The sequence below is a fragment of the Manacus candei genome, unplaced genomic scaffold (assembly GCF_025592945.1).
Source record: "Manacus candei isolate 608988 ecotype Guabito, Panama unplaced genomic scaffold, ASM2559294v1 h1tg000076l, whole genome shotgun sequence".
Classification (NCBI taxonomy): domain Eukaryota; kingdom Metazoa; phylum Chordata; class Aves; order Passeriformes; family Pipridae; genus Manacus; species Manacus candei.
The window spans coordinates 5,647,525-5,672,727 of NW_026138124.1; the positions used below are offsets into that span (position 1 = coordinate 5,647,525).

At 56.9% G+C, this 25,203-nt stretch overlaps 2 protein-coding genes across 2 annotated transcripts; both read left to right on the top strand.

Moving 5' to 3' along the window:
- Nucleotides 1–3,215: 3,215 nt before the first annotated feature.
- MMP28 (matrix metallopeptidase 28) lies at nucleotides 3,216–19,057 on the top strand. The gene is made up of 8 exons (XM_051809495.1): nucleotides 3,216–3,320; nucleotides 10,798–10,877; nucleotides 11,558–11,721; nucleotides 13,882–14,103; nucleotides 14,459–14,704; nucleotides 15,019–15,168; nucleotides 15,669–15,836; nucleotides 16,986–19,057. The coding sequence occupies exons 1-8, from the start codon at nucleotides 3,216–3,218 to the stop codon at nucleotides 17,378–17,380; spliced, it is 1,530 nt and encodes a 509-aa protein (XP_051665455.1). The 3' UTR covers nucleotides 17,381–19,057.
- Nucleotides 19,058–21,157: 2,100 nt separating this feature from the next.
- LOC127481048 (GAS2-like protein 2A) lies at nucleotides 21,158–24,716 on the top strand. Its single transcript, XM_051809881.1, has 5 exons — nucleotides 21,158–21,515; nucleotides 22,166–22,404; nucleotides 22,531–22,638; nucleotides 23,199–23,295; nucleotides 23,665–24,716. The coding sequence occupies exons 1-5, from the start codon at nucleotides 21,158–21,160 to the stop codon at nucleotides 23,940–23,942; spliced, it is 1,080 nt and encodes a 359-aa protein (XP_051665841.1). The 3' UTR covers nucleotides 23,943–24,716.
- The last annotated feature ends 487 nt before the right edge of the window (nucleotides 24,717–25,203 follow it).

Below are 25,203 nucleotides of genomic sequence, written 5' to 3' on the forward strand. Positions count from 1 at the left end.
CTGTGCTGCTTTGCCTAATCTAGAACTGATAATTCCCATTTCCAGGGTAACGAAGAGCTCATGTGGTGCTGTCCCAGTAGATGATGCTGCTAATGCTGCTGTAGCAATTGCTTGTAAAGCTGTTGTAATAAACAGCTGTCATAATAATAATAATAAGCTGTTGTAATAAACACAGCTGTCAGAACGCACCCCAAGCTGCTCAGAAGTTCACTTTTCATACCAAGGTTTGCTGGAACTCGGGTGCCACCCTGATCCTTGAAAGGGGTGCGTGGTTTTGGCTGTCCTCTGAGCAAATAACTGGTGAGATTCAAACAAATCCAGCAAATTGATGTGTTTGTAGGAGGGCTCGTCAGCTGGATGCAGCCTCTTGACCTCGCTGACTTCCAGGAACTCTGAACACAAAAGGTAAAGCCAAGGGAAGTCTGCACAGACTTTGCATTTTCTCTGTAACACCCTTCTGGTAAGTGTCTGTTCCTGGCTCTGTTGGGGACAGGATACTGGGAGAGACAGACTTTCTAACACACTGAGGACATGGGAAAGTCCTCTGACCTGTGAGAACTTACTGTGCACGAATTAAGTACCTGAGAAAACAGTGTCTGAGCAGAAAAGCTTCACCCTTGTGACAGCCAAAGCTTGGGGAACGTAAGCTGCTTGTGCCTTGGTAAAGAATTTGCCTCTTGCAGGCTGGGGTCGGGAGGGAAAGCTGTGACTGTGCCCCTCTGATCTGATCCAAAGTGGTCCTGGATCTGGCCACCTTCCAGCAGCTGGATGAGTATTTTGGACATTGCTTGACATAGCACCCAGTGAGCCATCCTGGAGCAGCAAATGCCTGAAAATGGCTGTTCTGGAGTAGGTGAAACAGAACAAATCAACCCAGGTCTTAGTGCAAAGCATTAAAGGTTTCTAACTGTCGGTTCTTGTGCATCACATCCATCTTGGGTAGGAGCTGCCACAGAGGAGTAATGGTGTTGCTATTTGCTTATCAGTTGTGGTAAACATTCAAAGCTGCTCAGAGAAAAGCTCACGTCACTTAAGTGCTGTTTCATTATGTTGGTTTATAAACTCTTAAGTCTCACCTCTGAGGGTGACTCACTGGGGCTTCAGCTCTTTGCAGTGCTCAGCTGCTCTTGCTGTGCCCATATTGACAAAGCAGCCTCCCCCATCCCAGACTCCGTGCCTGTGGTAATGGCACTCAGTGCTTCGTGATGATTTCAGGGGAATATGATAGTGCTATTAAATTAGGAACCCTCTGGATCTCCAAGTTCAAGCTGTGTAGGTGTCTTAGGAAAGGGTTTGGAAATCAAGCTCAATAATTGCATTGAGACCTTTTGAGTTAAATTCAAGGGAGATGGCATTTTGTCCATAAATCCAAGAAACTGAGGATGTTTAAGCAGACAGAGCTTGTATGGATCTATTTATCATGCTCTTTTGAGAATGGTTTTTAGTAGAACTATGTCAGCTTTTTCCCTGTCAGGTTTCAGTTTTGGGGTAGAAGTTACAAGGATTCAAATTTTTTTCTTGGCCTCATTTCTGAGCTCTTTCTCAACACTGAGAAAGCTGGAAATCTGTTCACCTTTCCACGAGATAGTTTTTCTGTTCCTGATACCGCTCCTATTACAGCAGCTGGAAAAACATCTTTATACTCCCAGCCAAAAATCTGCAGAGAAATATGATTTGGCATCTCCAAGGCTGGGCTGATCTCTTCTCCATCTGAATGCCAAAACCCCTGAGGACTTAAGGCAGCAGCCCCGGGAAGTGCCCGGTCGGAAAGCTGGCTGCTCCAGGGGCTGCAGGTGCCCTCCCAGACGCTTCCCCACATTACAATGAGCAGAGGAGGGAGTTTCCTGCTCCTGCTGGAGCCGAGCCAGTCACTTTCTCATCATCCATATTCTTAAGTGGAAGAGCAGATGGATCAGTTGCTTCCTTAGATACCACGCAAACACGGACGCATTTGCAGACGGAGCTGCTCTTGTTTTGAAAGGAAGCGCGAGGCTGACCTGTGTAAGGAGCGGCCATCCCTTGGCTCTCCCTCCTCCCAGGGCTGAGTATTCCCCTCACACCATTGCACAGGCTGTGCCAGCTGCCCACCGTGCTCTCTGACAGCCCCTCGGTCAGCCCTTACTGGCCCAGATGTCACCTTCTTAATTTCTCCTTTATTTTTTCCTCATAGCTCAGCGTCTTCCCTATTTTGTCGTGTTATGCAGGTCCCTTTCTCTCTCCTTCAAATCCTGCCTCCCTCCCCTACATGCTCAACCCTGTCCAACTAAAAAACAATGTGTCACAGGATCCCTGCCGATCTCTTCAGGCTGTGCTCAACAGATGCTCCTGTAACTTCAGGTTTTGGCATGTTTAAAAAGAGGAGGAAGAGGCCTGGGAGCTTTAAAATAGGTGTGGGGTTGAAGCTGGCATGAAAACAAAAGCACATATAAGTCACATCCTATTTTTTTTCCCCCTGAACCAAAGCAGAATCAAAACATCCTTTTGCTTTAGTCAAATTAAAACAAAACAGTTAAAACAAAATACTGCTGTGAGTAAACAGAGCTGTTGACCTATCAGTGGAAGGCACAGGATGATCAGCTGTGTCCGAGCTGCAGGAGAGCTGTGACACTGACACAGGCACAGCGTGTTGCTTTGGGTGGCAAACAGCCCATCCTTGTCCGCGGGTTCCTTTTCCACGTTCCACACCTGGGAGGGAAATTTAAGTGTAAACCACAAACCTGAGTGTGTGGTTATTATCTAAAGCTTGAGAGAGCACCGAGGGTTTTGCCAGACCCCTGAAGAGGGGAAAGCATTGCCCATCCAGCCTTCTGTGCTCATGGCAAGTGCTGGCCGAGAGGGACCCCGGCCCTCCAAGCCCCTGTGCGCTCTGCATCCGCGTGGGGTGGACTGGATGAACTCGGGTTTAAGGAAAGCAGGAATTACCTTCTCCTTGTCTTTCCTTCAGCTTCAAACCGGGCAGAGCCGCTGCCCCAGCACCCTGAGCAGCCCGGAGAGACACACCCGCAGCGGGATGCTCCCTGGGGACGGGGCACGGGGGGTCATCCCCCCGGAGCAGGACGGGGGGCGGCGAGGACTCCCCGAGCAGGGACAGCCCCCTCCGCCCGGTGCCGCCGGCGGAGCCCTGCCCTCGGCCGGGGCTGGGGCCGCCCCCGGGGCCGGGGCGGGGAGAGGCGGCGGCTCCCGGGGCCGAGCGGAGCGGCGGGAGCGGAGCCGGGATGGCCGGACCGCTGCGGGCCGCGCTGGCGCTGGGGCTGCTGGCGGCGGCACGGCCCGCACCGGCACAGCCCGCCCCGGCCCCGGGGCAGCGGCGGCAGGCGGAGGTAGGGCCGGCACCGGCACCGGCACCGGGAGCGGGGCGGGATGGGAGCGGGATGGGAGCGGGATGGGAGCGGGCGCTGCTGCCCGCCGGCTGCTCCCGGGCGGCGTGGGATGCCCGTGTCCTGGGTGTGCGCCTGTCCCCGTGTGCCCGTGTGTCTCCGTGTGTCCGTGTGTCTCCGTGTGCCCGTGTCCTGGGTGTGCCCGTGCTCTGGGTGTGCCTGTGGCACTTGTGTGCCCCTGCACAAGGTGTGTGTCCCCTGTGTGCCCATGGCCCCGGTGTGCCCGTGCCATAGGTGTGCCCCTGTCTCCCAGGTACATTCCCACCACAGGTGAGTGCCTGTGAGTGCCTGTGCATCCGCAGGTGTGCCGTGGGTACCTGTGGCGTGTGTGTGTCACGGGGTGTGGCTGTGCCAGCTGGAGATGGGCCTGTGCCACGGGGTTGTGTTGGAATGTCGAGGTGTGTGCCTGTATGTGCTGTATGTGGAGGTGTGTCACAGAATCCCAGGATGGTTTGGGTTGGAAGGGACTCTCAAAATCACCCCTTACCGTGGGCAGGGACACCTTCCACTGGACCAGGTTGCTCCAAGCCCCTTCCAACCTGGCCTTGGACATTTCCAGGGATGGGGCAGCCACAGCTTCTCTGGGCAAGCTGTGTCAGAGCCTCATGATCCTCAGAGGGAAGAATTTCTTCCCAATATCTAATCTAGCTCTGCCGTCCTTCAGTTTAAAGCCATCCTTCCTTGTCCTATCACTCCAGGCCCTTGACCCAAGTCCTTCTCCAGCTCTCTTGAAGCCCTTTTAGGCACTGGAAGGGGCTCCAGGTGTCCCTGCAGCCTTCTCTTCTGCAGGCTGAACAACCCCAGCTCTCTCAGCCTGTCTTCAGGTGTCCCCACGGTTGATGTGTCTCTGCAAACCCACCTGTCCACAGAGCTCAACAACAACAGAACTCTTGCATGAGGAAACCTTTCCATCTCCCAGCATATCAGGAGGGGACAAATGCCAGTCCTTCCCCTCCCTGCCTCTCCCCAGGGCTTTCCCCATCACCTCTGTTTGGATTTCTTTTGTTTGTCCCCATATCATTGTCATGTTGTGCCACCATCCCTTCCTGTTTGTTTTGGGAGGACAAGGTATGAGATTTGGCTGGTGAGCAAAGGTTTGTGTTGGGGATTTTTTCCTTGTTTGGGCATCGATCCAGTGTAGATTTGCACAGATGTTTAATTTTAAACCCCAGTCAGCAAATCCTCATGAATTAATTGTGATTTTTCACATGCTGTGAAAGTGGACATAAATGCTTGGAGGCTTGTTTTGATGTGTAGGTTTCTTATGCTGGGAGATGTTGTTTCAGAGAGGTTATTTATAGGTGTGCTTGTCCCATTGTGCACAAACCTCAACCCAGCCCCTCATGCCACCTGGAGAAAAAAAATCTGCGAAGATTTTATGCTCAGAAAATCAATAATTTAAAATTCACTGTAAAAGAAAACTAACTGATTGAGGGCAAGAGGTTTAAAAAGGTTCTCACTGGTGACTTCTGAGAACTTTTCCCTGAAAGCCTCAGAGCATATCCCAGGATTGTGGCAGATCCCAGGTGAGGAGGGCTGGACAAATGACTTTCCTGTCTCTCTGCCTCAGTTTCCCCAGTGGGATGGGCTGTGCTGCCCAGGGACTTTGGGACAACACACACAACGAAAATGGAGTGAGAAAGCTTGTCTAAATAAACTGAGCAGTTAATTTTCTTTTAGAAGGAAGCTGAAATTCTCACATAACATCAAATAGTTCTAGTAACTTGTGGCTTTCAGAGCCAGGCTTTCCTTCCAAAGCTTTTTTTTTGTTGTTGTTGTTGCTTTTAAAATAGCCAAAGTTAGCAACAATGGGCTGTGTAAACTTACATGCACAAGACTGAGAAAATGTCCAGTTGTGCTCTTTTCCTGGCTTGAGCCCATGTTTTCACTGCATCCATATCAACTGCAGCTCGAAAAAAAAAAAAAAAGGGTAAAAGAAAAAAAGAAGGAAAGTTGGGAAATTTAATTTGAAACATTTGTCTGTTAAATCATCTTATCATCTGCAGGCTCCAGATAGGAGAGGGTCTGATGTGAGAGAGCATGTTGTCTGTCTGGGCTGTGGTAATGCCCGAGATTCCCTGATCCCGGGGGAACTGTGTAAAATACAGAGGGCATGGGAGATCTCAGCCTGTGTTGGGAGTGAGGAGCACAGCGAGGTGCTGGTGGTGCCAAGGACAAAGGACAATCTGCAGAGATTTGTGTGAGAAGCTACAGGTCTGTTGCAGTGGGAAGAAAAATAGGGGGGAAATTAGGAAAGGAAGTGAATGGGAATGGTGAGCGAGACTCTGGGACTGGGACATTCTCATTTAGGTGTTTGGGGTTTTTTTTTCATTTTTTTTCCCCCTATCCTGCACTCCTCCTTCCTATCTTGCTCATGGCCTGTCTGTTTTCCCCCTCAGCCACCCAAGGACTTACATTTAGGACTCTGAGCTGTGTTTGTGCTGAGAAATGCTCCAGTGTCCGGCTGAGCTCCTTTAAGGAGCATCCAGCTGGGATGCTGGATGCTGAGCACAGCCTGGATGGAGCGGGGGTCTCTGGGTACCACCCGGCACATGGTGGGGCCGGGAGGTCAGCTGGGACCCCTGCGTGCTCCCGAGGCACCCCACATCTTCCCTCTGAAACAAGGGGAAGAAATTCTTCTTCCTGTGAGAAATTCCCGCTGTTCAGCCTCGGCACGGCCATGGAAGGAGCGGGGGAGAGGAGGAGGAGGCATCCCCCCCGTGAGGCATCGCTGGGCTCTGCGTGGACACGCGGCACCCGTGGGGTCTCCTGTCCGAGCCGCCGCCGGCAGCGCGGATGTGGCGAGCGGCTCCGAGTCAGCCGGCAGTCCCCCGGTGTGATTTACAGCCCCGTGAGTCACCGCAGCGCCAACAGCCCTGCTCTCTTCCTGCTTCTCCCCCAGAACAATCCCCGCTTGTTGCGGCGAACATCGCCCGCCGGGCAAGGGGCCGCGGCGGCGGCGGCGGGGACGTCGCGTCCCCCCCGGTTCCCACCCCGGTGGAGGGGCAAGACCGAGCGTCTGGTTTCCTTTCTCTCCTTAGACATGAAAGCACAACCAGCCTCTGCGTGACCAAACTGGTTTGTCAGCCGCTCTGGTATTCGCAAGGGGAAGGTTTGGCCAAGCCCGGTGTTTTTTCCCTGTTTTCCCCAAGCTTTGGGTCGCGCTCGGGGGTTCTGGTGCTGCTGGAGCTGTGGTGGGGGGTGCAGCCCATCGGCGTGGGGTGCTGGGGCAAAGCTGGGGGTTCCCAGTGAATTATCGCAGAATCGTAGAATGTTTAGGGTTGGAAGGGACTTTAAAGCTCATCTCATTCCAACCCTCCGCCATGGACAGGGACACCTTCCATTGGACCAGTTTGCTCCGAGCCCCACCCAACCGGTTACTGAAACCAGGAGTGGTTTTAGTCAGACCTGATACAGTCCTGGCTTGTTGTCCTTCAGCTCCACAAGGTCGAGTGTGAAAATAAAAGGAACTTAAAAGACCTACCTCTTCAGTGGCAAATGGATATTTTGTTGCTAAAGTAGATTTTCAGGAAGGGTAGGTGGGAGAGGAGATTCCCTCAGGACCAATTAGGCACAGCAGGGGACATCCCAGCAGCCGGAGGGGTTTGGGGCGTTAATCACCCTCTGTCACTAACACACAGAATGAGCTGGGGTTTTGCTGCCTTTTCGGCAGGAGGGCAACCAAACTCTGTGCTCGCTAATCTCCCTTCTTATGTGTCTCTCTGTGCCCGTAGATATAATATTTATATAGATACTTGTACACACACTTAAACAAAAGAGGCGCAAGGACTCTGCCTGAGGGTTTGCAGGGATGTGGCTTGGGAGAGTGGAAGCAAATGAGCGTTTTTAATTGCTGTGACATCTTCTGGAGGCAGCTCCCAGGCAGCAGCGACTCGGTGGGCAGGAGGAGCCCCTGCTTCTTCTGTGACCAGGCCAAAACACGCTCTGGGGTCAGCTCTCCTCGTGTCTGTACAGGGGGAAACTGAGGATGAAAAGTGGGAGCCACCGTGCCCATCTTGGTGGTGAGATGATGCAGGATGGAGCCTGGGGCTGCTGGGACGAGGGCTGAGGACACACCTGGGCTGCCTTGGTGGGGTGCTGCCATTTCATGACTGAAAACAAAAGACTTTTGAGGTGCAGCTTGAGACAGGCATCCTCTGTAACCACAGCATGAAGCTCCTGCCCACCCTTCAGCAGGATGGGATCGCTTCCCTCCGCTGCCGGGGGACGGAGGGGAGAGATGAGGTTTGTACCAGGCAGAGCAGAGGGACCATGCTCAGCAGGAGCCCAGTGTGAGGCTTCTCTGGTACTTAGCTGGTGGAAAGGAGCCAGAAGTTCCCCCAGGAGGGGAGAGCAGGCAGGACCGGAGCCTGCTGTCTCCGCACTCGTGTTATCCCGGTTTCCAGGGAGGGAGGACTAATTGTATTTGCTGTTGGCTGCCTTCCACCTGGGATGCCTGTGGTCGAAGGGCAAGGTGTTTCCTTGGCTTTAGCTCTCAGCAGAGATGATTTCCAGGGTTGTAACAGGCTCCACATCAGAGCCCTGAGATGGGAACGGCCCATCCATCTCCCCAAGACTCTCCTCCCGCTGTCCCTGCTGCAGCTCCAAAGGTTTTTCTGCCCCAGCACTGGCTCCCAGGCAGCCAGATCTGTCCTCCTCTCCCTCCCTCATGTGCAGGGGGAGCTGGCCATATTTCATATTAATGTTCAGCTCTCGGTTTCCTGCTGTTTTTCTTTTCCTATTGTATGGAAAAGAGCATTTCCCCATCTAGGGCAGGAGGGAGGGGGTTTTCCCAGCATGGCCAGGCTTTGCATTGCTGTCTCTGGGGAGGTTTAATGGGCTGGTGCTGGATTCCACCCAGCCCTACCAGAGCCTAGCTGGGCTCTGGGGGGGTTGTGCAGTGCTGGAGGGGGCCTTGAGTGCTGGTTCAATCACAGGGCACTGTGGCATGAGGCTCTTGGGTTCCCCTGCACCCTGAAAACTCTCTGGTCCAGGGGGCTTTGTGTGGTCTGTGCTCTGATAAATGCCTGACAGAGTGGAGGATCAGCACATCCCTCTCCTGCAGCTTTGTGTTTCCAGGACTACCATCACCCTTAACTGACAGTAGGTGTGTCTAGAAAATTTAATAAAATTTTTCCTGATGATTTTGCAGCTGGAGAGTTGGTGGCTGTGTGTGAGAACCTCCATATGACACAGACCAGAAACCACAGCAAAACTGCTGCTTTGGTTGGATTTGCAAAGCCCAAGGAGATCTGGGCAGGAATGATAAAGCCAGTGGCCTGTGTGCCTCCTGGTGCTGCTCAAGAGCAGCTGCTTGACACCAGTTGCTTTTTTTGCTGGGCACCCTGACTTGTCCAGATGGGGTTTCAAGCCTTCATGAGATCATGGTGGGGAGAAACCATTTTCATGCTTTATGAATGGGACTGTGTTGGGTTACAGGCAAGGAAACAGCTTCAGGTTGTTTTGTTTTAGATGCTGAGTGAAAGCAAATGTGTGATAGAAAAAGTTTAGGCCGTGCTGTGATTTGAGACCCGGGATTTTCTGCCCTTGTGCTTCTCAGCTCACATTTATCTGTGGTGATGTCACCACTGAGATCATCACCCTGCACCCATATATGTAACTAGGGGATTTTCTAATTCTGGGGGAGAACTTTATAAAAATACAAAGACAGAGGAAGAGAGCGAGATACCTTCTCCTCTCCAGACTACTCTCTTAGGGCTCCAAGCCACCCCATCCCCAGGGAGGTTCCTCCATCCCCATATCCTCCTTCTCTGTGTCCTCATCCTGAGCTGCCAATGTATTTTGTCTCCTGGTACCCATGTAAAGTGGGGAGTTAGGGCTGGGGGATGGCATGTCCAGGCTGTACAGTCCATCCTTGGGCAGAGGTGTTGTGGCTTCTCCCAGTGAACAAGCCAATGCTCTCACCTGCCAGCACAGCTCTTGCTCAGGCCTGATTTATCCTGACTCACCTGACCAGGTGTGGGGGGTCTGGGTGGCTCTGGCCACACTGGGCTCTCACTGCTGCAGCCTGGTGCTGCTGCAAGGAGCTGCTGGTGCCTCCAGCTGAGACAGGCTCCTTTGGTGGGAAAAATGGCCAAATTCTTCCTCTGGGCCGGGTGAGGAGCGTGTCCCAGCAGGAAGCTGTGCCAGTCCTTGCTGTGCTGCAGCCAGAGGGGGATCCTCCAGGTAGAAGGGGTGTAAGAGAGGAGATCAAGCTCGGCACCTGGAGGAGATAAGGTCTGCAGGAGCACACGGGGATGTGCCTGCCCTACCCATGGGGAGGTGGCAGGTGCAGGGGTGATGTGTTTGGGGGTGATGTGAAGATGACTGTTAGTGGCAAGCAGAAGGTTTGGGCAGGAGAAGGAGAAGAAGAGGCCCTGGCACACCTAAGGACTGCCATGTCCATAAGCCATTCCTGCTCCTTGCCAGGTGACAGGCCCAGGAAGGGATGCTGCCTCCTCCACAGGGGGACTGGGTTGAGGTTGACATCCCAACCCCCTTTTCCCTGCCCTGAGATGAGCAGGGAGGGAAGCAGCTTTAAAAACACACGTTTTCCTGGAGGGCACCGGCCGTGCTGTCCGGGTCAGCCCATGGCATTCCTGCTGCTCCTCACACCTCTCCTTTGGGATGCGGGGGAAAGGAAGCCACCACTTTCACTTTTTATTCTTCTTATTATTCACTACTGTAACTCCTCCGACTCTGCTGCACTAACAGGATGCTGGGCAGCTTGTTTGTCTCCCGCAGACATCCCCCGCGGGGCGGGCGGGTGTGGAGCATTCCTGTGACCCCGGCTATTAACTTCTCCGAGAGCTGGGGAGCAGCCTGAGCCGAGGGAAGCCGTTTATTTTCCTTAACATACAATTTAAGTGTTGGAGCAAGTTCAGAGAGACAACCTCCATCCGTGTCAATGGCCGATAAGGAGAAGAATGGTTTGGCAGAGCTGATTGCCCCCAGCGCGTCTCCACTTTGCAGCAGCACATCCTGCGTGGGGATGGGGGGAGGCTGCAGCCTGACCCCATCTCACCCCACCCTCCTCGTGTCCACAGCGATTTAGCCTTTATTTCAATCGCTGCGTTGAGCTGAGGGGATCAGAGCTGTGGGTTTGGTCGCCTCTGGCCGTGGATGACACGGCAGCAGAGTGTTTTGATCTCTTGATGCAATGTTTCCTCCTACGCCTCCGTCGTGTCATGGCCAAAAACCCCAAGAGCCATCAAAAATGATGGGGTGGAGACACACCTAAACCTGTACGGGCACAGGAGGTGCGGCTGCTTGAGGTGCAGAGGTCTCAGGAAAAAACTAAGTGGGAATTTCACGCAGCCCCGGGTTTGCAGCACTGTTTGCCACTGCATCTCCTTTTTTCCCCTCCCTTCCCAAGCCACCCACAAGCTCTGAGCTGCACTTCTCCCATCTCTTCTTGCAGCTGTTCCTGGAGAAATACGGCTACTTCGGCGAGCCGGGGGCCGGCACACACAGCCCCGCCGAGTTCACCGAGGCGCTGAGGTGGGAGCCTGTCACTGAAAACTGCGGGAAAAACTCGGCAGCTCCAGCTGCCTGCAGGGTGCCAGCACTCAGAGGGTCTTTTTGCAGCCGGAGGGGTCTCTTTGCAGCTGGAGGCTCTCTCTCACGGTCCGATGGTAAAGCACAACCGGTCCTTTTTGGAAGGGCCGGTCCGTGCCCGGCTCCCGCAGCTGGATGCCGGCTGCTGGCACCCGGCGCCTGCTGAGCTGCTTTATTTGCCTTTTATGGCCCGGTGCTCCCCTTGCAATAATATCTGCGGGGAGGCCGAGGTTGGGGACGGCTGGGAGATGTCGGGGGGGGGGGCCCGAGCAGCCAGCCCCTGCTTGGACTTCTCCTAAGGAGATAACATCGGCTCTGGGAGCATCCCTGGCCTGACCCCGTGCAAAGTCAAGTGCAAAGTCAAACACCAAGTCAAATAAATAGGGTTAAAAACTGGAAAAGGCACTTTTTTAGGCTCCCCTGTCTGCTTTTGCACTGCTAGGAGATGACTTACAAGTGGGCTGTGGTTCTTATTTTATCACCTGGGTGAAGTCCTGGTGGCGGGGTGTGAGGCTTGCTGGGTGAAAACCCTGGCTCAGGCCCAATCCTCGGCACGAACATCACTGAAACCCCCCGGGGCGGGGGTCTGGATGTGGGTGCTGATATCTCCCTTCCCTTTCCAGGGATTTCCAGCGGGTGACCCACCTCCCGCTCAGCGGGGTGCTGGATGCCCCCACGCTCCATCAGATGGCTCAGCCGCGGTGCGGCACCGATGACGGGGAGAGCAGAGCTGTTGGGACACGCCGGGCATCGGCCGCCCGGCGCCGCCGGCGCACGGCACAGCACGGTGAGCACCGACCCCGGGGGGCACGGGGAGCACTGACCCCGGGGGGGCCCCGTGGAGTCTGTGTTCTGGGCTGCTGGAATGCTGCAAGTCCAGCTCTCCCATCCCGGACTCTGTGGGATGCTGCTGCGGGTGGGAGGTGCGGCCCTGGCTGCACCACGTCCACCCCAGGGCCCACTTGGGCTTTGCATTTCTTTATTTTTAAACCTCTTTATTTTCGGTTGTTCTGTGTGTCTTGATGTCAGCGGTGATTAGAGGTGCAACTCCCACTCGTGGGGAAATTTGGCTCTCAGGGGTCATTTTACTGCTGTTGAGGGAGCCAGGACATCTCCCAAGGAGCGATCAGGTCACTGTGGCCCTGGATAATGCCTGTGATGCCATGATCTGGAGGGCAGGAGCTGGCAAACAGTGAAGTTATCTCTAGGTTTTGCTGAGCTTTGGGAATTCTGACGTGTGTTAATCACCCAGCAGTAACCACAAAACCTGCCAGCACTGGGCTGCTTGACCCAGGGAGTAATTTCAGCCATGTTAAGGGGTTTAACTCTGCCCCTAGCATCCTTCTGTGCTCCTGTGTGTGTCCAGGATTGGGCCTCTTGTCCCTCATGAGCTCCCTCCTGGGCTTGTGGATGAGTAACTGGATTCCTAGAGAGCAAGAGGGCCGGGGCCAGCTGTGCTTAGGACATGGGAAAAATGAAGGCGAGATTAAGAAAGAGCTCTGTGCCGTGTCAGGCTGTCTCTGCATCTGGCAGGGCTGGCAGTGTACAGCCCCAGGAGAGCTCCCTCATCCTCCTCCAGCCTCTGGCTTTCCTTCCAAAGCCCTGACATGCAGTCTGGCCCTTGCAGGAGCCATCCCAAGCCCAGGACAGGCGGGCAGTGAGGCAGAGAGGGAAGGGCCAAATGTCAGACCATCCTCTTCCCAAGAGCTGGCCACATCTGGCTCACCCAGCCTTGCCTGCTAGTGCCATCCATCCTCCTCTGATAGTAGATGCCCTGCTCCCGTGGAGGGAAGGATGGGATGCCAGGGCTTTGTTTTAGGGCTGCAGCCATCTAGGCAGGTTTTAGCCTTTGCCACGCAGGGTGTGTCCTGGTGGAAGTGCATCCATGTCCCTTTGGAGTTGGGGGCTGTCGCCGCACTGTCAAGCAATGGGAACTGGTTCTGACCCCAGGAGCGTGACCAGCTGGCCCTGAGTCTCCCCTGCCATGGGCTCCTCAGAAATGGGGGAGAAGGAGGCAGAGCTGGGGTTGGATGTCTGCCAGGTCTAAGCTCTTGGCTCAGACCCGGAGCAGCGAGCCCCAGCGTGCTGCCGGCTCTGTTCCCCCTGTTTTCCCGCACATCTGGAGCAGATGCAGACACTGGAGGTCTGTCACCACTCCCACGCCTCGGCACCGGCTCTGGCACCCACATCTCCCCAGGGCCCCATGGCTTTTTTCCTGCTCCTGGCCAGATGCACCCTGCCAGATGTAATCCCAGGGCCCTGGGGTCCCCACAGCTGCCAAGGGGTGCTGGAGGAGGAGGAGGAGGCTGTGATGCTGCTCAGCAGCTGCAGGAACACACATCTTTGCACTCCTGTGTGGTAGGAGGAGAGGGGAGCTTAGGGGGGGTCACACAAGCTTGTCCCCTTCTTCATTGTCCTGGTGGCCTCAGGGCTCTGCCTCACCTGAAAGCTTTTAAGGAAGCCTTGGGCAGTAATCTGTTGTGCCCCCAAGGTGCTGCCAAGACCCCTTCCCATTCCTTTGCCTAACTTGTTTCCAGAGGTAGCTTTGCTTTCTCTCCCTGAAATCCAGCCCTTGGGCTGCATCTTTTGGACATGGAGCTGGCATCAGGCAGGAGACCTTCCAGCAGGGCCCCATGCTGGATTTGGCTCTGGAGAGTTTACTGAGGCAAGGGTGGGGTTCAAACTCGGTGCCCCAGCTTCTCCTCTCCTCAAAGACCTTTTGGCCCCTCTCCTGGGATTTGGTTGCAGCTCCAGCCTTGGCAATCTCTGGGTGGGCTCTGGTGGGATTTCATGGTGGTGCAGGGTGCCAGGGTTGCTGGTGGCACTGAGTTGACTTTCAGCTTCGCTTTGGGAAAGCACTTCCCAGCATTGGGAAGCTTTCCTCCGCTCCTGGGTGGGAGAACAAGTCCAGGTGCCCATCGTCACGCTGAGCTTGCCCCCGCTGCAGGTGGGAGGTGGTACAAGAGGCACCTGACGTACCGGGTGGTGAACTGGCCGCCGTACCTGCCGCAGCACGAGGTGCGCCTGGCCGTGAGAGCCGCCTTCGAGCTCTGGAGCAACGTGTCCTCCCTGCTGTTTTGGGAGGTGCAGGACGGCCCCGCTGACATCCGCCTGACCTTCTTCCACGGGGACCACAACGATGGACTCAACAACGCCTTCGATGGGCCAGGTGCTGGTCGCTTCCCCCTCGTAAGCTGCTCTTTTACAACGTGGGCTCTTCCCCGGCAGGGAGGAGGGCTGGGGGTGAGGGAGGCAGGGCTCTGCCCCAGCAGCGCCTCTTAGCCCAGTTTGCACCAGTTTGCTGTCTGATTTGAGGTCCTCCCTCCCGACTCTGCAGCTGAGGTCTGCCAGTGAGGTGGCTGAGACATTCCTTGTAGGATATTCCTTATTGCTGGTGGCCTTTAAGGAGCCCTCCCCATTTGACGGCACCCTCCAAACCAGAGCTGAAACTGGTGCCCATTTAGGCAAACCAGAGCTGCATGTGCCCCCTGCCCCGTGGTCCCTGACGGCTCTCGTGTCCCCAGGAGGTGCCCTGGCCCACGCCTTCTTCCCCCGGCGTGGGGAAGCCCACTTTGACAGCGCCGAGCGCTGGTCCCTGCGCAGCGGCAAAGGGCGCAACCTCTTCATCGTGGTGGCTCACGAGGTCGGGCACACGCTGGGGCTGGAGCACTCCCCCGTCAAGAGCGCCCTGATGTCTCCCTACTACAAGAAGCTCAGCAAGGATTTTGTCCTCAGCTGGGATGACATCTTGGCCGTCCAGAACTTGTACGGTGAGCCTGGCTTCCCTGAGCATCCCCTGTGTGGCTGGGGAGGAAGATGTGGGAGGACGTGTGGGGTGGGCACCAGCTCCTCCAGGGCAGGGAGGGTTGGACTTGCTGCCTGCTTGTCTGCAAGCAGGGAAATGCTGGTGCGTGTTTTTTGGGGTACCAAGGGGTCTTTGCCACCAACACATAGAGGGGGACAGGAACTAGAGAGTGGGACAGGGAGTGTTTGGAGCCCTGGGATGGCTCCTCAGCTCTGTGCTTTGGACAAAGCCCATTCCCTGCCTCTTCTCCACAACTCACCACCTTTTGGTCTGTCCCAGGGAAACCCTCCAAGGGCTCGGCCATCCAGCTCCCAGGAAAGGTCTTCACCCATTTCCAGGACTGGAACACGGATCTTTATGGCAGGGACCAGCAGCAGAGGAGCCTCAGCACCTACTACTGCCACTCCTACTTCGATGCCATAACCTCTGGTGGGTGTTGGCCAGTGTGACCCTCACCCAAATTGTGCACCCCTCCCCTTGTCCCGGCCTGGTTCTGCTCTGATAAGCTCCAGTGGTGGGAAGGGGGGGTTTGACTCATCCACAGCCCTGCATGTGCTCCTGGGACTGGTGGGATCACTGATGCACGTTGCTGCCGTGGAGCAGAGTGCATCTGGAGGGCACAGCGATGGCTGGGTGTGCCAGAAGCAGGGGAAACATCCTGAAACTTGGGCCATGGCAAGAATTAATCACTGCAGGAGCTCAGCTGTGAAAGATGAGGCTGGAGCTGTGATCAGCTTTTATCCTCTCCAGGCTGGAGCGAAGGCAGTGAATCATGAAAGCTGAGGGGATGACTGGAGAGGCAGAAGGGAACATCCAACACATCCCCAAAACACCACAGGACTGTGTGAGGGGGAGAGGGGAGCTGGGGAGCAGTGGTGGGGCGGTGGAATGAGGATTCTCACCCGGGACACCCTCCCTCTGCCTCACAGATGCGGATCACAACCTCTACATCTTCAAGGGCAGCCACTACTGGGTGGTGTCAGCAAATGGTAATGCCAGTGACCCACAGCCCCTGGAGAGACACTGGCCCGGCCTCCCCGCTGGCATCGACGCCTGTGCCTGGTCCCAGCTCAGTGGCAAGTTCTACTTCTTCAAAGGTAGGTGAGGCCTGGGCACTCACCACAACAGAAGCTCCTGTTGTAGCTCCTGCTGCTCCTGCCTGCAGGGCTGGTTGTTGTCCAGGTCTGGCTGGAGCACCTTCTCCTGCCCATGTCCCCTCCCAGTGCAGAGTTGAGGCACTGTGGTGTCCTGGGTGTGCAAAACCCTGGGCTTGGTGCCTGCCACAGATGAACTGTGTGGCCTGGGATGTATCACCCCGGCAGCCACATCACCCCCTTGTGCCTCAGTTTCCCCATCAGCCTGCTCAGGAGAGCAGAGCTCACCGGTGTGTCAGAACCAAACCAGGTGCATCAAACCCTGTGGGGTCTCAGGGAGAAAACACTCCCCAAAGACGTGGTGGAGAGGAGCTGAGTGTGGAGGTTTCATGGCACACATGGATCCCTGTGTCATGCTGGGGGCTGAGCTGCCCCTGGAGCTGGAATGCCATCCATAAGCTGGCTGGCAGCACACCACAGCCGGATGGGGAGAGGAAGGTCAAACCAGGCAGCCTGGCTGCCAGGGTCAGCCCCAGCTTTTAATGGAAACCAGTTGCTGGTTCTTCAGAAAAGGGGCTTTGTTGCTGCTGCTGGGTGGGAGCCAAAGCCCCTCTGCCTCTACAGCCCTCGCCGCTCCCTCCATCCCTCTCCAGGGCTGGGTCAGGCTGCAGCTTGGGAGCAGAAAGGGGCTTTTGTCTGCCTGTGCTGTGGGGACAGGACACTGTGGGGACAGTGCACTGTGGGGACAGGGCACTGTGGGGACGGGGCACTGTGGGGATGGCCGAGCCATCGGTCCCCATCACAATTCCTGCTGCTGCAGTGTCATCCCAGCCCAGGTCAGGTCCGGGTCTGTCTGTCCCATTCACTGTGCAGCAACAGGGGGAGGTTTTCAAGGAAGCAGCATGGGGGGGGCCCTTGCTCTGTCCCTGGCAGTCCCTTTCTGTGCCTTCAAACCCCTGAGCTGCTGTGCCTCAGTTCCCCCCAACCTGTTCCTTGGGGCAGCCCCGCAGTGGTGCTGGTTGGGTCACCAGTGGGATGAACATCACGGACACAAGGCTGTCTCCATGGCTGAGTCTTTCCACATCTCCTGGAGCTGGTCCTGCCATGGACCCCTTTGGGGTGGGCTCTGAGCTCCTCCCTGTCTCTCCCCAGGTGGTCGGTGCTGGCGCTACGCGGGCTCCACCCTGGAGACAGGTTTTCCCCAAAAGTGCAGCGCCCGCGGGCTCCCTCGGCACCCGGACACCGCGCTCTTCTTCCAGCAGCTCCGGCGCCTGGTGCTGTTCAAGGGCCCCAAGTACTTCGTGGTGAGCGAGGAGACCCTCGCTGTGGAGCCCTACTACCCCCGCAGCCTGCGGGACTGGCAGGGGCTGCCCCCCGGCACGGCGGGGGCCCTCACCCACCGCGACGGCTTTGTCTACTTCTTCCGGGACGACCAGTTCTGGAAGTTTGACCGGGCAAAGCTGCAAGTGGTGGCCACTGGCAAATGGGCCACCCAGCTCCCCTGGATGGGCTGCTGGGACGCAAACAGCGGGCAGGTCCTCTTCTGAGCAGAACCTGCTGGGATGGAACGGGGCTCTGAACCCCACCTTGCTCACCGCTGCCTGGATCCCTCTTTCTTTGACTCCGGGTTCCTGTCTGAGGATGGTTTGGCAGGGAGACCGGCTGCCTGTGGATGGCTGGAGCCATGGGATGGTGGAGCAGGGTCCCAGCACAGCATGGATGCAGTGGGACAGGTCTGCCACAGCCAGGTGGGCTTGGAGGCTTTGGGAGACAGTATTTTTTTTAAAAGACCACAAAAAAGCCATGGAGACTGCAATCACACCCATTTCTGTTAACATTCAGGATATCGTTACACCTTTTTTTCCAAAGCAGGACTGGGGTTTGTTGCTACTTTTTGATATCTTTGTTGATGTTTGTTGATATCTGTTGTTTTCCCACGACCAGAGAGAGAAGTGCCTCGCTTGGCTTGGGGTTTGGATGCTTTTAAATATGAGACTGAGAATGTTTCCTGCTTAAAACAAAAGAGACATTTGGACAAAACTCTGGATCCGTGTTGAGCTTTGCCCTTGCTGTGTGCTCAGAGCCCCAGGGATGGGGGGTCAGGGATGCTTTGCTGGGCTGTGCTCACATCCCAGAGCTCTGGTGAGGCACCAGCTGGAGACACCAACATGGTGGGATTTGGGGGGAGAGACCAGAGGGGTTTGGTGCAGGAGCCTCTTTGGGGTGGAGAGAGAGGGGAGGCACAGCTGAGATATGACCATGTGACTGCGCAGCTCACGGGCAGCTCTGCTTTGTCTCTGCAAGAGGCAGGATTGGTGTGTTTTTGAGTCCCTGTGCCACAGTTGGATGAACACGGGGTTGACAAATTACTGGGGGAGGAGGGGAAGAGGAGAGGGTGAGCAGGACAGACATGTCTGTGCATGCAGGCTCACAAGGACAGCACGGCTGCATATTCCTCATTCCTTTCCCGAAGCAGGCTCCCCACCTGGAAACGCTGCTGGCTCCTGTCATGTCCACAAAGGGCCATCGTGTCCCATGGCAGGTGGGCAAGCTCAGCTTCCCAGGGCTGGAATTCCACGGCAGCAAATGCCATCGGTGCTGAGCAAGACGGGGCTCAACTTTATTAAAATGTCCTTTGATTGGAGAGATTGGGGGATTTTCACCGTACCGGGGTCATACACAGGTGGGCAGCTGTGTCACTGATGGTTCTCCCAGGACTCAGACCCCAGCACTGCTTTGGGCTGGTCCTGCTGTGCCAGTGCTGTGTCAGGGTGCTGTGTCAGGGTGCTGTGCTGTGGTGCCATGCCAGCGTGCTTTCCCCATGCCAGCAGCTCTGAGGAGTCTTTTCTTCAGCACAACATCCTCCATTTGCCCTCGCTCACCCTAAACCTTCCCTAGAGAGGGCAGGAGCCAGGCTTGCCCCAGGCAAGGTGCCAAGGCTGGTACTTCCCAAGGGTTTTCGGTGCAGCCAGCTGCCAGCTGGGGTGTGGGTTTGGCAGGATGGAGAGCCACCACTCCTCCTGTTCTTCTTAAAACTTGTGAGTGAGCCCCTCGTGCACAGACACGAACATGGTCACTTCATCTGCTTAAAATCTCAGGGGACTTTCAGCGTTGCCAAAGAAACGGGACCGCAGCATTTTCATTTGGAATTGAATGATAATAAGGCTTGCAGGGAGTCCCAAGGGCTTGGAAACCTCTTGGCAAATAAAAAGAACCTCTGGATACGTGGCATTGGGATTTCTGCTTGTTTTCATGTCCCAGTTTGCTTTTGGTTTGTTGTTTTTTTTTTTTAAGCCAATCTCTGGTTTCCTGACAGGGCTGTGTTTAAGATGCCTGTGGGTGTTTGGGGTTGGAGTGGGTATTGCTGAATTTGGCCTCAGCTTTTGTGCTTGCTGGATCAAAGGGAGGAAATGGATCCCACTGTAAACTCACTGATGGTGATGAAAACAGGGAAACTCTATTCCCTACTTCCTCCCAAATTACTGAGGATTTTTCCACACCTTGGGATGTGTTAATAGGTTTTTTCCCCAGGCTGAATTCATGCTGATGGGGGCCCTCCAGCCTATTGAAGTGTGTGAAGGTGGATCCTTGCTTCCCAAGGGACAGGGAACACCCCAACCAGCTCCCTGGGCTGCCACTGGCTGTGGGATCTGCAGTGTGATGGGAGGATTAATGGGGGCATTGATGAGGTGATGGGAGATTAAAGGAGGGATTGATGGGGGGATGGAGGATTCGTGGGGAAAGCTGGCACTGGACAAGGTATTTCTGTCAAGGCATTTGCTCTGGGTGTCAAGCAGGGTAGGAGAGCAGTGTCACTCCTGCTCCATGTGCAGGAGGATTTCTGGGCCAGGCTGTACCCCAGGGATACTCTACACCTGCAGCTTTGCCAAGAAGCAGCAGTTCATTATCCCCTTTCCTGTTCCCTTAGGAGAAAGCAGGCATCCCATCTGCTGTGTGACTGGAAGGTGAGGATGGGACAACCTCAAAACCTCTCCCCTTTTTGGGTTTTCCTTTTCCTCCCTGGCTTGCTGCTCTGTGTTTCCTGTGGCTGTGTCCCATCGGGAGCCTTGGGGTCCTGTGATGCTGCCAGGGCTGGGGCAGAGCACAGCATTTCTGCCAGGGATGGGGTGACTGTGCTGTGTCAGCTGCACCCCACTGGTGTGGGGGGGACCTGGGGGAGGTGAACTCACACCCTGAGCTGTGCAGTCAACCCCACTGGGTGCCCTGGCTGGAAATCCAGCTTCACAAGGGTCCTTTTCTCCTGCTGAGCTCCCTGGCTGGGCATGCCAGGCGCAGACTCCTCCAGCCTGCCACACATTCCCAGGCAGAATAGCTGGGATTCTTGCATTTCCTCCCCCAAAATGACACTGGCTGGACAGTGAGCTGCAATGAGCATCAGCAGCTGGCTCGAGGGAGAGGACAGGTCTCTCAACACAGCAAGAAGCCCCCTAAAGCCCACAACAGAGCCCCCTGAGCACATGAGAGGCTCTGTTTCGGTCCTGAGGCGAGAGCACTTCCCTGGTAGATTTGCTTTTAGCAGATGTACCTGGGTGTTGTTGCAGCTCTGCAAGCCCTGGGTTAGGGAGGGAGTATCCCACATTCCCAGAGGTGCCCACTCGTGTGTAGTTATTTCTTTAAAGCCCCAACTCCTGGAGTCACACTGTCCCTGGAGGAGCTTGGTTTTTACCAAAGACCTCGCTGTTGTGAGCAATTTGGGAAGAAGTTTGCAAGGAAACACAGGGCAGAGAAAGCCCAAAGGTGGGTGTGGAAATAAACCCTCCTCACCCTGAGGTTGCCCTGAAGATGCATCTTGTAGGGCCACCAGGTCACCCCACCTGCAGGGGAGGTGGGTGGAGGGGTGTTGGGAAGGGGGGAAAATCCCTCTCATGTGCTTGTGAGCAACTTGGGAAGCTGATGAGCTGCTAATTCCTTCCTGTCCTGGAGCCAGGGCCCGGGGGGGGGGGGGGGGGGGAGGGGGAAATCCACCCCTGGCATGGCTGGGGAGGAGCAGGTGCTGAAGGGTTAACAGGGAGTGTTTGCAGCCAGTCCCTTGTCACCAAGGAGAAGGGATCAGCACTTGGGAAGGAAACAAAACACCCACTGCCCAGGAGGGTGATTTCCTTCAGCCCTCAGACCCCAGAAGGGCTCTGGACACCAGGAGGACGGCGGCGTCACCGTCCTGGCTGGCAGGGAGCAAGTGGCACCGGGTGAGTGTGGCTGCTGGGGAGGTGGGCTGGGGGCACGGCCAGGGCAGTTCCCCATGTCCCCATCACCCATATCCCCATCATCCCTCTCCCTCAACCTCCTCCCAGTCCCATGGCAGAATGTGGGGGACTCCAGGCCCAGCGGTGCGGAGCATCCGTCCCTACCCGACCAGCCAGCAGTACCTGTACGCCATGAAGGAGGACCTGGCGGAGTGGCTGAAGGAGCTGTATGACCTGGACATCGAGGTGGGCACCTTTGTGGAGGTGCTGGAAACGGGGGCTGTGCTCTGCTCCCACGCCAACAACGTCACCCAGGTGGCCGGGGAGTTCGCCCGCGCCTACCCCGAGGTGGCCCGTCACCTCCACCTGCCCACTGCCGGTGTCACCTGCAACCTCACAGCACAGCCAGGCACCTTCCAGGCCAGGGACAACGTCTCCAATTTCATCCAGTGGTGCAGGAAGGAGATGGATATCAAAGGTAAGATGCCAAGTTCCTGTTGTCCATGTGTCTGTGTACAACCCCCTCCAGATGCTCCTGACATCACCTCGGGTGTTTTCCCGTGTGTCCCCCAAAATCAGTGCCACCCTGGCACGGGGTAGCACCCTGTGCATGCATCCCTGAGCTGGCATTCCTTGCACAAGCTCCTCCAGGCTTGGCAGCAGCTTTGCAAGGTGCTGGCACACACCCAGTGTGTTTGCTTGGGTGCAAGTATGTGCTGGAGGGGTGGAAAAGGAAAGGGTGTATGGCCCAGTGTGTCCCTGCCAGGCATGGCATGATCCCAGCTGTAAGGAGAGCAGGAGAAATCCTGGCTCAGCAAAGGGTCTGTCAGCCTGTCCTACCACCAGTGGATGCCCAGGAAGGGGAATGGCACAGAGTGACACACTCTCAAGGCACCCAGACTTGAGTTTTGTGGCTTTGCAATGCCATGAAACAGCTGTAGATGCCCAAGAAGATCTTAAATCCTTTAATTTATCCCAGCTCTTGTTGAACCCAACCATATTCCCAGCGGGATGGCTCCAGTGAGTAGCACCCCTTTGGGCGGGTTTTGACTCCATCTGTGCCCCCGTCCCCTTTGTCCCCATCCCCACGTGCCAGCCCTGGCTCAGCCCAGCCCTGCCCTGCCCCAGATGTGCTGATGTTTGAGACGGAGGACCTGGTGCTGAGGAAGAACGAGAAGAACTTCGTGCTGTGCCTGCTGGAGCTGGCACGTCGCGCCTCCCGCTTCGGCGTGCGCGCCCCGACCCTGGTGCAGATGGAGGAGGAGATCGAGGAGGAGCTTCGCCAGGAGCTGGACCTGCCCCCCACAGACACCCCCCTGCCCCGGCCCCCCAGGAAACCACGGGACCTCAACAACCTCGACCAGATGGTGAGGAGGGGCACGGGATGGGGAGGAGCATGGGGATGGACGGGGATGGGGATGGGAATGGAGGTGGGGATGGGGATGGAGATGGATGGGGATGGCCATTCCAGGACCCATTCCTGCTGCCCGCAGGTCCAGCACCTGGTGAGCCGCTGTACCTGCCCTGTCCAGTTCCCCATGATCAAGATATCCGAAGGGAAATACCGCGTGGGCGACTCCGACACCCTCATCTTCGTCCGGGTGAGTCTGCTGCTCCCCGTGCTCTTGGGGCACAGGCACAAGGAATGCCTCTCTGCTGCCTCGATGCCTCTTCCATAATCCATCCCCCAAATGGGGCCAGTGTGGGTGTTTTGACCATTATTCCCAAAGCAGGGCAGCAGGGAAGCTCAGCCCTGCTGTCAGTGTTTGCATGGCTGTAACCATCCATGTGTACAGGGCAAAACAGGCTGTCCCTCACCAAGCCAGAGCCAGGTCTTACCCAGCAATAGGAACACTGAGAAGCTCTGTCCCTGCCTGGATTCATCCCCTAAGCCTGGCCAAAGAACTCAGCACATGAAAATGGAGAGGGTTTTTCCAAAATGGTCCCCTTTCTCCTTGGGAGGATGAAAGGTACCTGTTGGAATGGCAGCAGGAGCTGAGCCGGGAATGGAGCTGTCCCCTGGGAGACCTGGTGGCACTTAGGGCAAGCCCACTGCTCTCCAAGCCCGGCTGAGTGTGTCACCCCGAGGCTGATTAAAAAGTGGGGGGTGTCCCATCCCAAGCGCCTCTCCGGGGCTCACGGCACACGGCATCCCGTGCAGATCCTGCGGGAGCACGTCATGGTGCGGGTCGGGGGCGGCTGGGACACGCTGGAGCACTACCTGGACAAGCACGACCCGTGTCGCTGCACCTCCCTCTGTGAGTCCCCGCGTCCCCAAACCCCGCGGCTGGGTGAGGGCGGGGGGAGTGTCTGTCGTGGGTCTCGATGTGTCTGTGGCCGTTTTCAGGAGCAGGAGGCTCCTGAAAGCGGGAGGCTTTTGTACAGCCGTGCCTCGTCGTTTTGCCGGGGAATATCTGGTTTCGGGGACTCTCTTTGGCTTCGGTGGCCACTAGAGGTCATGGAAGACTTTCAGATGCAGCCAGACCCCAAAAGCCCCTTCTCCAAGGAGCTCAGCTTTCTACCGGCATCCTCGGGGGGCTGGATGCTCAGCGATGGCTGGGGGGGCTGCACTCGAGGGTGGGTGCAGGGGACAGGGATGCCGAACCCCTCTCCGTTTTCTCCCACAGCTCACAAACAAGCCTGGAAAACCAGGAGCCCGCAGCAGCAAGTGCAGCACGAGGTCTGGCTGTGCCCGGCCTCGAAGGCAGCCGCCCCCCGTGGTCCTCAGCCCTCGCTGCTGGTCAGCCGCTCCCAGAGCCCCCTGCCCCCCGTCACCTGGGGGTCCCGTGTCCCTCCTCGCCCCCAGTCCCCTGCCACCCCCTCACCACAGAGCTCGGGTCACCCACGGGGTGCCAGCCCTCGCCGGGAGCCAGCACAGCCCCGGAGGGTCCCTTCGGGCAGGTAGGTGGTGCAGAGATGGTTCGTGCCCCAGACTGCCTGGTTTCAGAGCAGTTTTTCCTCACATCCTCGAATTTTGTTTCCTCCCTCCCTTCTGAATGTGCCCACACCAGGCTGGGTGGGGGGATGCAGCAGCTCCCTGGCTCCTCTCCGCTCTCTCTCCTTGCAGGATGCGGGAGCCACCAGCTGCCCCTCCAAGGAGGCAGCCACCACCATCCAGGGCTCCTGCTCGACCCAGCTCCCCTGGCCAGGGGGTGACGGGCCGGGCACCCACCCCTTCCCGGCTGACCTTGCCAAATGGTGTGGGGGTCCCTAAGGCACCACATGGCAGCACCCCAGGGAAAACCCCCTTGGCACCGGCACGGGGCAGGTCCACAACACCCAGCCCAGGAGTGACACCAGCACGTCCAAGAAGCACCAAGCAAGGAGGAGAATCACCTGTGGTGACGGCCAGGCCACAGGAAACAGGGGCGTCCACCACAGTGACACCCCGTGCCCCCAGCCCCTTCAAGGGCTGTGCCCCCTCCTCACACCGAGGTGCCCAGGGAGACTCACAGAGACAGAAAAGCCCACGGGAAGGGAAATGGGGAGCCCTGAGCCGGGGCCAATCCCCCTCACCCCGAAATTCCTCCAGCCAGCCCCCAAAACAGAACAGCAGCGTTAAAACCCCCATCAAAGCCAGCCCGGCCACCTCCCGGCCCTCCACCCCTCTGGCCCATTTTGCAGAGGGATGCAAAGTCTGTGCTGCTGGGCGTGGTCCCCAGGGGACACAGCAGTGCCACCCAGCCCTGAACCCAAGGGCTGGGGGTGTTGAGGGACCTGGGGTGCCAGGGGATGAACCGAGGGGAGCCTGTGGCCCTGGTGATGGGAGCAAGAGTCCTCGGGGGTGCTGGGGGCACAGACAGCCCCCCGGCTATGACAGGGTGGTGGAGGAGCTCTCCCGCAGGCAGCATCCCCTGTGCCCTGTGGGGCTGGGGAGACAGGTCCCCAAAACACCGCCACGAGCTGCCCCACAGCCCACCACCCTCCCAACCAGGGGGGAAGCAGAGGGGCTGGGAGTGGGGTCCCAGACCCCACAAGGAGTGAGGGCCAACAACGTCCCCAAGCCCCGGCGGTGTCTGAAGAAGCCTGAGCGTGTGCCCTCCATCTACAAGCTGAAGCTGCGGCCCAAGGTGCGTCCCCGGCGGGACCACAGGCCAGGCAAGCGCCCCTCGCGCATCCCCACCCCGCTGGGGCATCGCCCGCTTGCCCGCCGGGGCCAGCATCGC